General features: G+C 51.5%; 1 protein-coding gene across 4 annotated transcripts in view; it reads left to right on the top strand.

Annotated features, from left to right (window-relative positions):
* ANKS1A (ankyrin repeat and sterile alpha motif domain containing 1A) overlaps positions 1–15,796 on the top strand; it is a 71,197-nt gene that overhangs the window by 24,011 nt on the left and 31,390 nt on the right. For all 4 annotated transcript variants that reach the window (XM_054293962.1, XM_054293961.1, XM_054293959.1 and 1 more), the window contains 6 exons: positions 195–296; positions 1,512–1,607; positions 1,690–1,886; positions 3,317–3,409; positions 7,371–7,488; positions 13,101–13,651. In XM_054293962.1, coding sequence (XP_054149937.1) covers positions 195–296; positions 1,512–1,607; positions 1,690–1,886; positions 3,317–3,409; positions 7,371–7,488; positions 13,101–13,651 — 1,157 coding nt within the window. The remainder of the gene's footprint in view (positions 1–194; positions 297–1,511; positions 1,608–1,689; positions 1,887–3,316; positions 3,410–7,370; positions 7,489–13,100; positions 13,652–15,796) is intronic.

The following is a 15,796-nucleotide window of genomic DNA, read 5'->3' as shown; positions in this document are numbered from 1 at the left end:
TCTCCATCCAGCTGTCAGAGCTCCTTGGAGCAGGATGTAGGAGAGGTTGGCTCTTGGTTGGCTTTAGATTTGTCTCTAGAGTGCCTCTTAGCTCCCCCCAGTGCTGATCACAAATGTGACTCGATGAAATACATGAACCTGTGCATAGTTAGACAATATTCTTGCTTTTGCCCTCTGTACCCCTGTGGCCACAGGTATTGATGTGAACATAAAGGATAACAGAGGCCTGACTGCTCTGGACATTGTGAGGGAGCTTCCTTCCCAGAAAAGCCAGCACATAGCAGCTCTCATTGAAGGTGGGTAATGCAGCTCTGCCTCTGGGGAAGAGGGGAAAGCTTGGGGTGCTGATTCTGCCAAGGCAGGTACAGGATGTGCTTTTCTGGATCTGGAGAGTGCTGAAATCAAAGCAGTTTCAGGCTGTGTTGGAAGAACCAGTGCTGATATGCTGGGGTGAGCTTCCCCAGACCAAATGTTTGGAGGAGGACTTGGGGGGGATTTAGGAGGATTAGCCCTTTGCTGAGAGAGTGTGGTGTGACTTTTACAGTTTAAATGGGCTTAATTGAGCTTTGTTTAGCTCACTTTAGAAGTTAATTAAAATTAAGGATAGCCTAAATCTGCTTGCAGAATGCAAAGTAACAGCTTTAGAAAGGGTTCTGGTGTAACTCCCCTTGACGTGTCTGTGTAGGCAAATCACTGTCCACAGATCTCACATCCTGCTCCTCGCCTCGTCGTCAGGCTTGGGCATGGAATTTGCAGATGAGATTTACAGAAAAGGCCTTGATTACTTGTGTTTTATAAAGGAGCTTGGTCCATTGTGTCTGTCCAAATTCGGGAATGAAATGTGACATCTTGGCTAAATTCATACCTTGTAATTACGCTGTCTGCATTTCCTCTCAGCTGTGGGGAGGATCAGAAGCATTTGGAGCTGGGCTGTGTTATTCATGCTGAGCATTTGGGAGCTTTGCAGGTTCAAAGCATTTCTCAGACTTTTAACTAAGCTGTGCCTGTGAGGCTGGAATGTTTGAGCTTTATTCTGAAACTGAAGACAAAGATGGGCTTTAAAACTGAAGGTGTTGCAGATGAAGGCTGTTAGTTTTCCCCAGGAGGGAGCTGCTGTTGGATGTTACATCAGCTGAATGTTTCTGGCTTTGTCTGTGGTTGGGGGCTGCAGCTGGAATTGGTTTCTCTTGTAGTGACTCTGTTCAGTGATGGAGTTTGTGTCTACAACACGAATTTGCTCCGTGACTCTGTGTCCGTGCAGCAGCTTTGCAGCTTTCTGATTAAAGACTCTGAAAGTTCAAAGTGCCATCCCTCCCCTTGTGCCTGTGATTAAAGAGACTGCCTGCTTCTATTTTGGGATCTGAGCTGCAAGTTTTAATGTTATTTTTTTTTTGGACACTTAATAAGCTGACAGTTGGCCTTCCACCCACGAGGGAGGAAGCGCCATGTGCTGAAGGGGACAGAAAGCCAGATGGATGTGAGCTGACCCTGTCCCCCCAACCCCCTTGCAGATTACACCGTTGGGAAGAAAAGTGCCAAAGCTGTGGAGAAATCTGCTCCAGCCCCGCTCGCTGCAGCCACCGATCCCCCGGGCCGGACGTCTCAGGGTGGGCATCACCAGCATTCCCCTCCCTGCCAGCACCGAGCCAGGACATGCAGGGACAATGCCATCTCTCCTTCCCCCTGCAGGTGATGTGGACAAAGCTGTGACAGAGCTGATCATGGATTTTGATGTGAACCCCGAGGAGGAGAGCCCCTACGAGGCTCTGTACAACGCCACGTCCTGCCACTCCCTGGACAGCCTGGCCAGCGGGAGATCGTCCGACCGCGAGTCTGGGAACAAGGAGGCTGAGCCCAGCGGCCTCAAGGCAGCTGCAGTCAGGCCTGTATGTACCTGTAGGTGCTTGCCCCAGAGGCACAGGGGGCTGACCTGTTCTGCAGCAGGCTGCCCAAGCTTGAGGAAATGTTTAAATCCTTCCCTGACGTTGATGAGAGCAGGCTGGTGTCTCCCCTTCCCTACCCTGCTCACAGGGATTGCCTAAAAGCAGAAAAGCAGCCACTTCTTCATTTCACTTTGTGTTGCATCCTTCTGTTTTCTGGCAATGCGCTGTTGCCAGTGAAACTTGGTCTGTCAGGGGATTGTATTTTGCAGAAGGGCTGACTCCTTGTCCTGAAAAAAGTTCTGGAGGCTTGTGTGGAGCATCTTCTTATGGCTCACTGCTTTACCACAGCTGAGGCTCTCTGGAAATTATCTGTAATAACCTCTTGGAAGCTAGTTGGCAGTGGAAGGGTCTTTTTTTTGTGTATTACTTGCAGAGCTCTGTAGAGGGTACTCCAGGCTTTACAAAGCAGCACAGAGCTCCTGAAACTGTCCCCAGAGAAGTCTTCCTCACCTTCTGTCAGCTGCATCTGCTGCCCTGGTAGCAATCAGCAGGAAGGCTGCTGTGGGGCAGACGGGACACGGGCCCTGCAGTGCTGGGTCAGCTTCAGGCTCTGTGTTCTGGTTGGTTTTCCAAAGGCTGCTCTGTGGAGGTGTTTTCGGACAAAAGGCAGAGCAGCAGTGAACAATTAAACTGCTGGGGACACAGTAACCATGGTTTCCCCTCTGTGCAGAGAGGTGCAGCCTTTGGCTTGTGCTGAGAGCAACAGAATAGAAATGAGACATAAGCTTTGGATGGGGGACATTTTGGGCAGATCTCTCAGGTGTGCAGTACCAGGCTGTCCTGTTACTGATCAGATCTTGTCATTGTCCTGTGCTGATGGTGTCTGGTGTGAAATGAGCTCAGTTCTAGCACAAGTAAGGGAAGAGGAGAGCTGAACTGCAGTGAAGAGAGCAGGAAGAGGGACACGCTCCAGTAGCTGGCTGAGTGTGAGCCGTGCAGCTCTGCTGCTCCCTTGGCCATTAGATGGAGCTGTGGCTGGGCAGGAGGTGCCCCGGGAGCAGCTCCAGCTGCCCGGTTGCAATCCCGGGATATCAGAGGAGAGCAGTGCAGCTTAGTTTCTTGATCCCTAGAGTTTTCCACTATCAAAGGTGCCCTGGCATAAGTTTCACTAAGCCACAAGCCCTTTCTTCTGATCAGCTCGTTGCTCCCTGCCCTGTGTAATGCTGTGGAGATGCAGGCTTGGATCTGAGTGAGACTGATGGGACAGGATCAGTGTCCTGAGGAAGAGGAGGAGAGAAGGCAGCAGCCATTGCCCAGCTCTGGGCTGTTAGGGCTGAACTTCTCCTCCACCCAGATTAATTTGAAGAGATCCTTGCTGCACCCCCAGCAGTGGGGGCAGAAGGGAGAGCTGACAGTGTCTGTCTCACCTGCAGAGAGAACGCCCTCCCCCGCCAGCCAAGCCCCCGCCTGATGAAGAGGAGGAGCAGAATGTGGAGAAGAAGACAAGCCACAGTGCTCCCTGTGAGGTACATGGGGCTTGCTCTGGGATGTTTCATGGGAGAGTGGTTTAAACATCAGTTTTAATAGTTTGGGAGGAGCCAAGGGTGCTGCTACCTCCTGTGCTCGTTGGGCTGTGGATTGAAGCATTCCCTCACTCAGCACTGCTGCTGTCCCTTACCATGGGAACTTCCTTTGTCCGCTTCTTCCAGGGCACCTCAGAGTTGACCTTCAGCCTTACTTTCCTATTCTTGGCTGAGAATTCCCTTAGGGAGAGATTTTTCTGACCCACGTTGTGATGTGGACCATTGCCCTCCAGTAATGATCCCACCACAGGCATCTTCAGTTGGACTGAAGCACAGAGGGGTGTGAGCTGCTGCTTCCTCTGAGCTCCCAGCTGTGGAGGAGCTGCACGGGCTTGTGGGTCCCACCGACATGAGCAGGGATCAGGGGCTTGAATTGAGCTGAGGATGTGGCCCAGCTCGTGTTAAAGCTGCCTTCTGCAGGGGTCAGTGGTGTGAGCTGCTTTCTGATGGAACTCAAGCTCTCCCATTTCATTTTGTTGCTGCTGGGATTTCCTGTTGCTCACCTTATTCACCTGCTGTGAAGCTCAGATGTAAGGACTCCCCAGGAGACATGGTTGTGGGAAACCACAAGTGTGCCTTGGCACCTTCTGCTGACACCCAGGAAAACCTTCAAAGCAAATCCAAATCCTGTGGATTTCTGTGCTCTCCCAAAGGCAGTGGGCTGTGTGTGAAGCTCGTGGAGCGTGTGCCACCTCTGCTGTCAGAGCAGGCTCTGGTTCTGCAGGTGCTTTCTTTGGGTGTGCTGATCTGCTGGAGTTCTGCAAGGCATAAATGAGCTCTGTTTTCTGGAGAGTGTCAAATCCACGTGAGACATGGGTGAACATGGCCTGCTGTAGTAGAACTGACTGCAGAGAGGGAGTAAACTCTGAGCTGTGTGTGAGCAGGGAAACTGGAATGTGACATTGTGCGCTGGTCAAATGCAGGGGGTGGTAACCAGTCCTGTGCCTGGCTCTGGCAGAGGAGAGCTGGGCAGCAGGTCATGGAATAATTGGGAAGCAGAACTTGTTTATGACAATAAACACGGGGAGGGAAACGTGCCCTGACCATTCCTGCTGAGCTTTCTGGCCATGTTTAATTACCAAACACCTGCTGCGTTGTCCTGCTTTGGAAGCACAATCCATTAAAAGGAATCTTGCTGGCAAAGGGCAGAGTGACTCGCTGGAGAGACCTTGATTTGTGACCAACTTCAGTGACAAAACTTACAGGCAGCATGTGGCTGCATGGAAATGACCCTTGGGACATACTGATGAGGAGTTTGGGGCCGATCCTTTTACTTTGTTTGTTCTTCCTGGCCTGCTCTGCTTTCTGACTCTTGCCCATCTTTTCTCACCTCTCCCTGGGCCAGGCAGGTGTGCACATGCTCCAGGAATGCTGGAAACGTTCTGCTGCAGCATCCCAATCTGCCACCCTCTAGCCCTGCTCTCCCATTGGAGCCAGGACGTTTAGTCATTGAGTATTCTGGGGTTGGGCCAAACTCCAGTTTTCCAAAGTAGTCTTTTTATTCCTTGCCAAGCTGGGGCTATCACTCAAAGCAGATGAGCGTAAACAAGAAACTTCACTTTCATCGCGGAAAAGCGTTGGTACAAACAGGCAAAGGAGCTGATTGTTTGGAGGTGCTTGAGTGGTGCCTTTCACTATCTGCAGAAACCTTCTGGGTTTGGAGCTGAGTAAGAGTCTGCACTGTCAAATTAAACTTCAGTTCCAGTTGTTTACTGCTTGTCTCCAGAAGGGAAGTGCAGATCAAGGACGAGGCGCCGCGTTGGCTCCACGATCTTGGTCTGCAGCTCTGGGGAGGGAGAGGAGAAAAAGAGATGAGTTACCCTTTAAAAAGTCTTTCAAACTCCTCTGCTGTGGATTAAGTACACCTTAAAGGGCATCCTCATTATTCACAGCATCTTGGTTTTGGGCTTTGCTAGCAATGAACGTTTTTACATGCAAACAACGTGGTGAAGAACTAAAAGCTGAATTGGAAGAAAGCTTTACTTGATGGTGCTGCTCCTGGTCACAAAGCCCACAGGGCAGGCAGGGCTCTCCAGCAATGGTCTTTGTTTTGAGTGAATTTGAACCTAGAACACTGTTTAGAGCTTGGAAGGATGAGAGGTGGAGATCAAGTGTCACCAGGCCTGTGAAAGTTCAGAGTAGAAGCTGGGAACTCTGTGCTGCTGGAGAGCTTCTGCCTTTGCTGCATTTAAAGAGGGCAGCACAGGAATCATCATCCACAGGAATGTCAGGAGAGCACAGGGCCTGGCTGAAGGTCCAGGCTGCTGCTGTGCTAACAGGCTGCTGCTGGGCAGGATTTTTACAAGATCACTGTCAAGAACCTCTCACCTGCTGTTCTGGTCTGACGGTTTTGTGCCACCATCTGGTCAGAATTTTTCCCTAATTTGCTCATTATGAGCTCCTTCACCTGGAAAGGAGCAGGTCTGCCTGGCAGCTCTTGCTCAAAGCTGGTAGAATAAATAAATATTTCCCATGCCAGACATGGCCCATTTCCTCCCATTGGGAAAGTCACATTAAAAGCCAGGTTGGTTTGTGCAGAACAGCACATGGATGTCAGAATCCTCTGTGCTGCTGACTCTTGGGTGCCTCTCCAAGACTCCTGGCTGGATTGCAGTCAGGTAGGCACCAGTTTGCCCTTGGAGCAGCTCTGGTGCTCTCATTTTGGGGAGAAGCAGGAGCTGTGCTCTGCTGGTGAGGCAGTGGCAGGTCCAGGGATCTGAGCAGTAGGAGCCTTCCCTGGGGGCACATTTTGTTCAGATCTGCTGTTCCCTGTCCTGGCAGCAGGTAGGGATTGTTTGCTTTCTGCCTTGGGTTTGTCCCACTGTGGTTGGGGACAGTCACGCGCGGGGTCACAGAGTGGCTTGGGCTGGAAGGGACCTTAAAGATCATCCAGTCCCAAGCCCTTGTCATGGGCTGGGACACCTTCCACTCAACCAGGTTGCTCCAAGCCCCATCCAGCCTGGCCTTGAACGCTTCCAGGGCATTCACAATTTTCTCTCTCTCCATGCCCCTCCCCAGCTCTCTTAGAGCCTCTTAGGGTGCATTCCTGGTCATGTTGAGCTCCTGGGACAGGAGTTGCATCAATCTGCCAGGGTCTGGCCAGGAGATGGTGCTGAAAGGCAGCTGACTGTGCTGGCAGGGTGCCCCGTGGCCAGTTTAGCCCCTTCAGCACTGGGATGGCACACGAGGGTGTCCAGTGCATCCTTGGCACTGATACAGACCAGCACGTGTGAGTACAGCACGACTTGTGTGGATCCTGCACCAAAACCTCAGCCCTGCACATGGCTGGTGGCTTTCCACAACAGCTCAGGGAGAGTCTGCCAGGGTTACAAACCAGCTCTAAGTAGAGGCTTTGGGGGATTTAAATGAGCACAGTCACTGCTGCACATCCTGAAGTTAAACTGAGTTCATACGGTGCTGCCTGAGGACTCTTTAGCTCTGAATATGCCATACATCCTGAGGTCACAAATGCAGATCTCAGATGTCTGAGAGGGTGGCAGGGATTTGGGCTTTTGTTCTTTTCAGCCCTGTCCTAATAGGGCCGGCAGCTAAAAAGTGAATGACTGTGCAAATTCCAATGGCAGCAGCGAGTCTGAGATGGGATGAACAGGAATAACGGCCTCAGCTCTTTTCTCCCTCCAGGCTGTCTGCAGCCCTTGCTCAGTTGGTCAGTGCTGGAAAGCTGTCAGCAGCCAGAAATACTAAAAATTAAAGGGTTTTGGGTGGGTTTTTTTTGAGGGGGTTAAAAAAACCCAGAGGGGAGTATTACGTTTTGGCTCACACTCCACAGTGAAGGTGTTGCCTCTGCCAATTCTTTGCTTAACCCCTGGCATAGAGGCTGTGGGGTTTATGCTGGGACAAAGCATTGCTTTGCAGAGCACCACATTGTGCTGTTCTTCATCAGGCCTCTGCTGCCCGGGGGAAGAGCAGGGGAAGTGGAGCTGAGGAAGAGGAACACCCCTACGAGCTGCTGCTTACAGCAGAAACTAAAAAGCCGGTTGCAGTGGACAGGAAAACAAAAGGTGAGTGACCATCCAAAAAGCAGAGCTGTTTGCTTGCATGTGCTTCAGGAAGACACGAGGGCAGAGGGCAAGTGGAACAATGAAAGTCTCTGCAGGGTGGGGGCTGGAGGGTGATTGTTGTGTTTCCTGGTAATCTCAGTGTGAAGGAGAGCTCTGAGCGTTCCTGTACAGAGTGTACACAGAGGAAGGGCAGCTCCGCTGTAGGACGGTTCAGAGATTGCAAGGATCTGCTCTGTGACCTCAGAAATGCCCAAATCTCATGCCTGGCCAAGCAAAGGCAGAGGGTGAGAGGCTGGAGGCTGTGCCTCTGCCAGGGATGATGAGCAACACGAGTGTTCCAGTGAGCCGTGTTCTCCATCCAGCTGGCGCTGCAGGTTTCTGCTGTCCTGCTGTAAAATCAACATCCTGCTCTGTGCTAGAGCTAATTTGAGATGGAAACTAACAGGAGGAAAACAGAAATGTGTAGAGCAAGAGCTAGAACTGGCTGAGAGCATGGAGTACACAGGTTGATATTGAGGCAGTTTCTCCTCACCTTGAAGGACCTCTGAGCTTTACAAAGCATCTGGGAACACCTCGTCTCTTGTGTTTAGCTGTTGTTGGCTTTTTGGCTTTCCTTCAACAATAACAACAAAAGATTTGTTTAGAGGGGAAAGATTTCCGCTTTATTCAGAAGTCCTGAGCAGGAATTTGGGTGGATTTAGTTTAGGTTCTCACACTGGAGCCCCTCTGCCTCTGAGGATGGACAGGGCTAGCAAGGACTTGAGGTGATGCCTCACTGAGTGCTTTGTCAGACCTGCAGCATGATGACCTCTCATTGCTCAGGTCCTGCTGCTCTCCTGGCTGCTCCAGGGTGGCACAGGAGGTCATTGTGTTCCCACCAGCACTTGCCAAAGCCCCTCACTGCCAGAGGCAAGCGTTGAGAGCTTTTCAGGTTGGTGCTTTCAGTCTGGGCCAGGAACAGTCCTTGGGCAACAGCCACTGAGGGCTTTCAGGCTTTCATCAGTGGGCAGCTATTGCTGGTTATCCCAACTGCTCCACTCCTTCCCCTGGCTGCACTGCCCAGGCTTGATTGGTGAGAGTGGAGGTATGTCCTAATTCTGTGTCAGCTTAAAATAAAACCTCAGAGTAAGGCAGCTGCCTGTTCCTTATGCAGATCTCTTCCCTTAAACTCCTGAAGACAGGAGAGGTTGCAGGAAGATCTTTATGGGTCCTTTTATGGATCCAGAGCAGAGTCCCATCTTTTGATGCACAGTTGGAAAGATCAAAGCTGTGACTTCATGGTTTGCACTCCACAGAAAGTGTTGGTAACAAGCCTGGAACCCTTCCCGCTGTTACAGTGGGAGAAATCCAGGGATGCAGTTGAGTTTTTCCTCATCTTCCCTGTCTTTCCCATTCTATAAATGCAGTCAGCACTGTGGCTGATGGTGGGGGGAGAAGATAAATTTAAGGAGTGGTAGAATTAAGCAAGAATTGAGGGAGAGACCAAAACCTTACTTGGGGTGTTGGAGAATTTTCCCACCTCTGGGTCAGAAGAGTCCTGGAGCATCAAAGGCAGCAGCAGCTCAATCCCAAGGCACAGAGCAGGCTGGAGCATGGCTTTGAACTGCTCCTTGGCTCTCAGACTGAGGGCCTGGCCTTGTGCATGAGTTCTGGAGCAGCCTTTGGTCAGGAGAGGAGGGCTTGGGTTCCTGTGGCTGTTGAAAGGGCGTTTCAGGGCAGCAGGAAGGCTGAATTTCAGGCATGTGGGTTTAATGGTGCCTTTCATCTGTGATAGCTGCCTTTGTTCCTCTGGCTGCCAGTTGTCCTGTGTCCAGCCAGCAGATGAATGTGGCATTATCCACTGGCTTTGGTGGCCTTTGTGTGTGTTAGGGTGGCTTGCTGTCACGTGCTGGAGCACTGGGAGAGGTTGGCCTCATGTTTTGGGCAGAGTATCAGAAGTGCTTTGAGCCAAATGCTCTCCCATCCACTTTGGTGTGCAGTCACATGCCTGAAGTCAGGGCACTCAGGCCCTCTAACAGGGTGTGAAATTAAAGCAAAAGAGGAGGAATGTGTGTGGAGTGACCAGGAGGTTTCTCAGCTCCTGATGCCTTCAGAGAGACCTAATGGAGGGTGAAAAGATTTGAGTTTTGAGCTGTTTGGCTTCTCAGGAGTCACACCCAGGTGTTGTCAGCAGTGACCAGCTGCAGGTAGGACTCACTTGGTGCTTCCTGGTAGTTATCACAAACTGATACTTGTTGAGGTAGTTCTGTGCTGCTTCCATAGGAGGTCCAGCTTGAAGTCCCCACTTTGCCCTTCCTCCTGTTAGAGATTTTCTGTGTGGTTGTGCTGGTTCAGCCAGCACAGTGTGACTGTGCTGCTAACCAGAGAGCTGGAATAAGCCAGCAATAAAGTCAGAACAGAGAGACTGAAAGAAACTCTTTTCTGAGAGCCAGAGTATGGCTGCTGAAATAACAGGGTGGATATTGCTTGGGGAGTTCTGTGGGGACACTTGGTTAATGCAGGAAAAGATTTGGGGACAGCCCACAGCCTACATGGTATTACCTTGGACAGAGGATAGACTTCTGTCCCATATCCCAGGTCCAGGCCTTTGTTTCTGCTCTCATGGTGTTGTGCAGAATCATATTAATGATCTCTCTAAGCAGGGCAGTGTCTCATTGCCCTTTCTGAAGAGCGGAGTACAAAACAGCACAAATTCAGGTGGGTAAAATCTGCTGCAATGGCTGAGCTTGGTGAGGTTAACACAGGAGTGTTTCATCCTCAGCTGGGCTCCACACGAGGTAGCTGGCTGTGAAATGGGGCTGTGTTTCAGTCCTGTTGTAGGTAAATGATATTTTTGCACCCCTCAAAGCCAGCTTCTTCCTCTGGCCTTCAGTTTCACAGGAGGGAGATTTGCCTGCTCCTCACTTGACAAATTCTGGCATGATGTAACGTGCGCAGCCTTTTCCATGTGCAGATCAGAGGCTGCTGTGTGCCCTCACTAATTTTAAGGTTGGGGAGCTTGAGCAGGCAGCAGCTGCAGGAACAGCTTCATTCTCCTAATCCAGGGTTGTGAGACAAATCCTGCTGTTGATACAGAGGGAAAGAAATCCAGTGGAGGCAGGGTGGTTACAGCTTAGCGTGGAGTGTTTAGGGAAGTGCTTCGTATCTGGAGAGCTCAGGCTGCTGGCAGGGAAGCTCTTGCTGGAATTCTCCCTGGGATGCAAACAGTCTGTACCCAGGAAGGGCTCCTGATCCCAGGAAGGGTTGGGAGCAGCCTCTCCTGTGGGTGAGACCTGCAGCAGGCTGAGGCTGAAAAAGGCAGGATCTGTCAAATGATCTGTGCTGGGGGGTAAAATCAGTGAAGGGAGAGAAATCCATGAAGGGAGCTGGGCAGGAGTCCCTGTGCTAGAGACCCTTCCTGAGTGTAACTCAATGAAACTGGAGGAGGATTCTTTCAGATCCCCTGGAAGGAGAGGCCTGGAGAGCCCTGCATGTTCCTGCTCCATGCACCTCAGTGACAAAAAGACTGAGAAGACTTTAGTTCTGTCTGCAGCTTTCAGGGCAGGCTCTGAAATGTCTCCTTCAAGATGTTTCTCATAATATCTGAGCCAGTGCTGTTGCCCTTGCTCCATCCCTTCCTTCCCTGGCAGCTGCCCTGTGTTTCAGAGTCCCACTTAGCTCACAGATGAGTGGGTGGCTGGGATTCCTGTCCAACAGGAGCCCTTTTGTGAGGTGCTGGAGCTGGATTTGGAGCACTTTGTTCTGGCTGGACTCAAGTGTTGCAGCACGTGGCACAAACTTTGGCCAGCTGCCTCTCTGCCTGCAGCAGAAATGTCACTAAAGGTTCAGCTGGGCATGGAAGAAATGGTTTCCAAGGAAGGGAAGAGGTTGGGAAGAAAAGCTACAAAAGTTTTTCTTTCCCCACAGGTTTATTGACTGTCCCATCACTGCTGTCTTGCTCACCTCTCTGTGGCTTTGCATTAGTACCAGTCTGTCCTGTGAATGCAGCACATCTGATCTGCTCTGAGGTTTGTCCTCTGAGGTTTCTCTCCAGCACTGGAGCTTCAGAGCTTTATGCAAAGTAGCTGGGTTTAGTCTGGCCTTGTAATCTGGGGTGCTGCTGCTGGTGCCTCTCAGGCAGCACTGGGACCTGCCTCCCCCTTGGCAGCTCCAGTCACAGAACTGGTGGTTTATGTGCCTGTGCAAGAGAGTCAACAACTACTTCACTGTCCTGGAATCTCTAACTCATAGGATCCAGGATGAGATAATCCCTCACATCACTTGATCCCAGTGAGGGCTGTGGCTGCTCCTGGCCTTCCTGTGCCTGTGGGAGGGACTCAGCATCCTCACCAGGCACGGGGTACCTGGCACCCCCACACAAAGGCAAATGACTCATTCAGCTCTTTCCTGCCCAGTTCTGGTGTGAGGACAGACCACAAATCCCAACCAGTATTGGTGTTTGAAAATCCCCTGGTCAGGCTTGGTGCTGGAAAGGAGAAAGGAAAAGAGAAAGGAAAGCTGGGAGCTGAGTTGACCTCTCTGTGCTGCTAACAGGTTACTTTTAGTTGGAGTAGAACTCACTGTTTTGCTCAGGAAAGGAGGGTTCTGCAGAGCAAGTGATTTCCTCTTCAGATCCAAACATCCTCCCTGCACTTCAGAGCCTCATTATCCGAGCGTTTCGCTGTATTGTTCCCTTGCAGCATCAATTTTTAGTTCTCAGTCTGAAGAGTTTCTTCAGCACTAAATGGAAGCAGTTAAAATTCACAAGCAATGCTGAGAGGGTGAAGGAATCCTAGGAAACCAAAGTTAGACTTGTTGGCTTGACAAAGTTTTTTGCTTCTGCAGTTGAAATGCTCGTTCAGCTGTGACAAAGGTGAGTGCATGTTTGTGTGTGTGTGTGTGCACCCAGCACTAGGGATCAGTCAATTCTTCATGGTTTATGCAGGACCCTGGTACCTGATATTAAGGTTGCTGGGGCAGGAGTAGCTGGGAACCAGTGTCACATTTCTGGGGCAGCCAGTGCTCCACCAGCTCTGGCCACTCTGTGCTCAGTTCATTGCAAAAGAGACTTTTTGCTCAAGCTTTTTTTTCCCTTGCATAAACTGTTTATTTCTCTCCCCTGAGCAGGGAGGAGAGGTTAAACTCGGAAGCCACTAGGGAGGGAAGCAGTGGGTTTTTTTGGGAGCGGATTTTGGAACTCTCAGGTCGGTTGCAGTCCAGGCGTTTTCCCACCCTGCAGCCCGTGCCAAGAGCCGGGTGAGCGGCTCTAAATAACGCTCTGGCCTTTATGGAAAGGGATCAGATGTTCCAGGAGCCTCCGTCTCTGCTGCTCCCACCTCACTTGCTCTCTCTGCAGGATATAGTTAGCACTTCTCTTGGCCTTATATAGCAAGGCCTGATAGTTAGTGTTAACAGGAATAAAAAACACGGAGAGCTGCCAGATTGCGTAAATCGGGCCAGTGTTTGGAATTTCATAAATGCCATGACTTTGGGTACAAGTTGAGCACGCGGAACAATACGGAACTGTTCTCTCTTTAGATCTCTCCCTCCCTTGCTGAGGGAGAGAGCTGGAATTTTGCTGCTGCTTCCATGTTTTTAATTTCCCCCTCCTCTCTGCTTTCATCCCCTTGAAGACCACAGGAGGAGCAGCGGCGGCCGCAGCCAGGACTCTGCCGACAGCCAGGACATCCAGGTGCCAGAGCAGTTCTCAGGGCTGCTCCACGGCTCTTCTCCAATCTGTGAAATAAGCGAGGACCCTTTCAGGCTCGCTTCCTCCTCGGAGAAGGGGGACACTGAAGGCACGAGCCACCCTGCTGCTATGCAGCTGGAGGATGCTGAGCTAACGTCGTCAGGACCGGCCCGGAGCGGCTCCCCGGAGCCCACGCAGACGGCGGTGTACGCCACGGTGCAGCACGTCAGCCGGGCGGATCCCGCGGCCCCGGGCACGCCCCACGCGTGTGCCGAGCCAGAGGGGGACAGAGCTGTGGGCAGAGCCCACCCGGGCAGCAGACCCAAAGCCGAGCTCAAGCTCAGCCGCAGCTTGTCCAAGTCGGACTCTGACCTGCTGACCTGCTCCCCGACCGAGGACGATGCCATGGGGAGCCGGAGCGAATCGCTCTCCAACTGCAGCGCCGGCAAGAAGCGGCTGGAGAAGTCTCCATCCTTTGCTTCGGAGTGGGATGAGGTAAGGCTGAGCTTGCTAAGGAGCCTCTGTGCCAGGAATGGCTCTGCAGCAGGAGCTCCCCTCTGCCACTCTGCCCTCAGGGGTCCTGGGTGGGTTCCGTGAACTCTCACAAGGCAATAACAGGCACACGCTCACCTGGGAGTCTGCAGGGTGTTATATGCCAAAGGGTAAAGTTCATTGGAGTGGGGGAGTAGCAGAATTGCAAGCAGTTTCTAAGTTTTTTGCTCAAATACAGGGTGTCCTGGTTTGAAAAAGGAAGTGAGATTTTTTGGGATTAATGTGCGCTGTGCGCCAGTGTTGAGCAAAGCTTTGTATTCTTGTTCCTCTTCATCATATATGATGATAATGACAATATTTTCGGTCCCCTTGAAGGAACCTCCAAGACATATGCCCAGGGAGCATATATTTTCATGGGGGCACTGGCATTATGCCAGCTTCAAACCGTGACACAGGACTTGGTTTCTTTTAGGCAAGCCAGATAGGTTTTCACATCCCCAAAATGAGAAAGACTTGATAACAATGCCCTTCACCAACCTGTGAATCAATCCTGATTTCCTCCTTCCACTTCTTCCCTGTTGATTGTCCCAATGTTTTGGAAGTGTTCTGTTGCTGGGTCTGGGCTGCTGGGGAGTGTGAGCGGTGCCCAGGGGTTCATGGGGATGGAAGGAAGGCAGCAATTAGGCTGGTTTGTGTATTTGATAGCTCCTGCTCTCCTCCTCGCACGCTCATTTCAGCTGGTTAGCACTCGCTTTATTATCATATCGGACGCCCACGGACAGTTAAATATTTCGTGCTCAGAAAGTTGGCCCTGGAGAGCCACTGGGGCAAGATTAAGTGTCCCTCTGAAATGCAGCACCGCAGCATTACTGAAACATTCTTTGGGGATGATTCTGTGCTGGGAGAAGTGGGGCTGCAGGAGAGATAAGCTCGGATGAACCACTCTTTGTACTCTGGAAGGGAACTGGAAGCCCTGGCGTGGTGCTGGGGGTGTGGAGCCGCGTGTGCCGGGCGGGGAAGCCCGGGGGAGGGTTGTGCCCCTGCACTGGCTGATGCTCAGCTGCCTCTCCAGCCCTAACTCAGAGAGAGAATTATCATCTGGGGAAGAGGGAGGTATTTAGAGATGCTAAAAGCAACGTGAGAACCCATCCCTCGGTCCGTTCTCTCCCTCCCCCTCACTCCCTGCTGGGTCTCAGGGTTGCCAAATAGATATTTTCCTCTGCAGCTGCTTGGGCTGGAGAGGCTTTGCTGTTAATTGCCCAGGTCAGTTGTACCGTGGCTTAGGGAAAGGCTCTGCAGCAGAAGGTTCTTTGGAAGGGCTGGATAATTCCCTGTGCTTTTATTTGAGCTGTTTGCAGCAGACACTGAAAGGGCAGAAGCCTTTGGCACAAGTGCATTGGTAGCAGAGGTCAAGTGCTGAGCTGCCTGCACTGCCTCTGCTTCCTCTGCTCAGATGAACCCTCAGAGCTGCTTCCTCCTGCCTGTAAACAAATCCCTCATTTCCCCTGAGGCAGCCGGACAAGCCCCTGGAGAGGAATCTGCTTTTCCTTCCTCTCGTGTTTAGGTGAGGAAATCACAGAAAGAATGTGAAAAATTCACATCTGTCTGCAGTGGGGCAAATCGCGTTTTTTTCAAAGTCTGGCTGGTCATAGTGGCATCAGTGAGATTTAAACATAAATGTAATTCTGTGGTTGTGTGTCAGATTAGTTCCCTGGATGGGATAATGCAGCTGCTCAGAACTGGATGCAACTTGCAGCCTCTGCATTTACCAGAGCAATATAAACCTTGTTGAGCCACCCCTGTTAGCAATGGTTTGGCTTTCCCTCTGTGCTGGGGGGAAACAATGGCAGATTTATATTATTCTGTTAGTTTTAATGGCCTTTATGCAGGTGACTGAGGAGGGAGGGGATCCCTGTGCAGCTCTCCCAGCTGAGGACTCTGCCTGCTGGCCTGGCCAGCTGTAGCTGTGTCTGTGCAGGGCACAGGAGGGATCTGTGCTGTCCCTGGACAGATGAGATCTGCAGCAGAGCCTGAGCTGACCCTGCTCGGGGCTCTGGAGGCTGACTGGGGACAGAAAATCTGCTGCTTGTGAGCAGAGGGTCACGTCCCTGCCCTGGCCGAGCGCTGCCAATGCCCTTTGTTGGAAGT

This window comes from Melozone crissalis, unplaced genomic scaffold (genome assembly GCF_028551555.1).
Source record: "Melozone crissalis strain CALT ecotype California unplaced genomic scaffold, PUWL_Pcris_2 ptg000198l_1, whole genome shotgun sequence".
Taxonomy (NCBI): Eukaryota; Metazoa; Chordata; class Aves; order Passeriformes; family Passerellidae; genus Melozone; species Melozone crissalis.
Note: the sequence above shows the minus strand (reverse complement) of the source record. Positions and strands in the feature narration are given on the sequence as shown.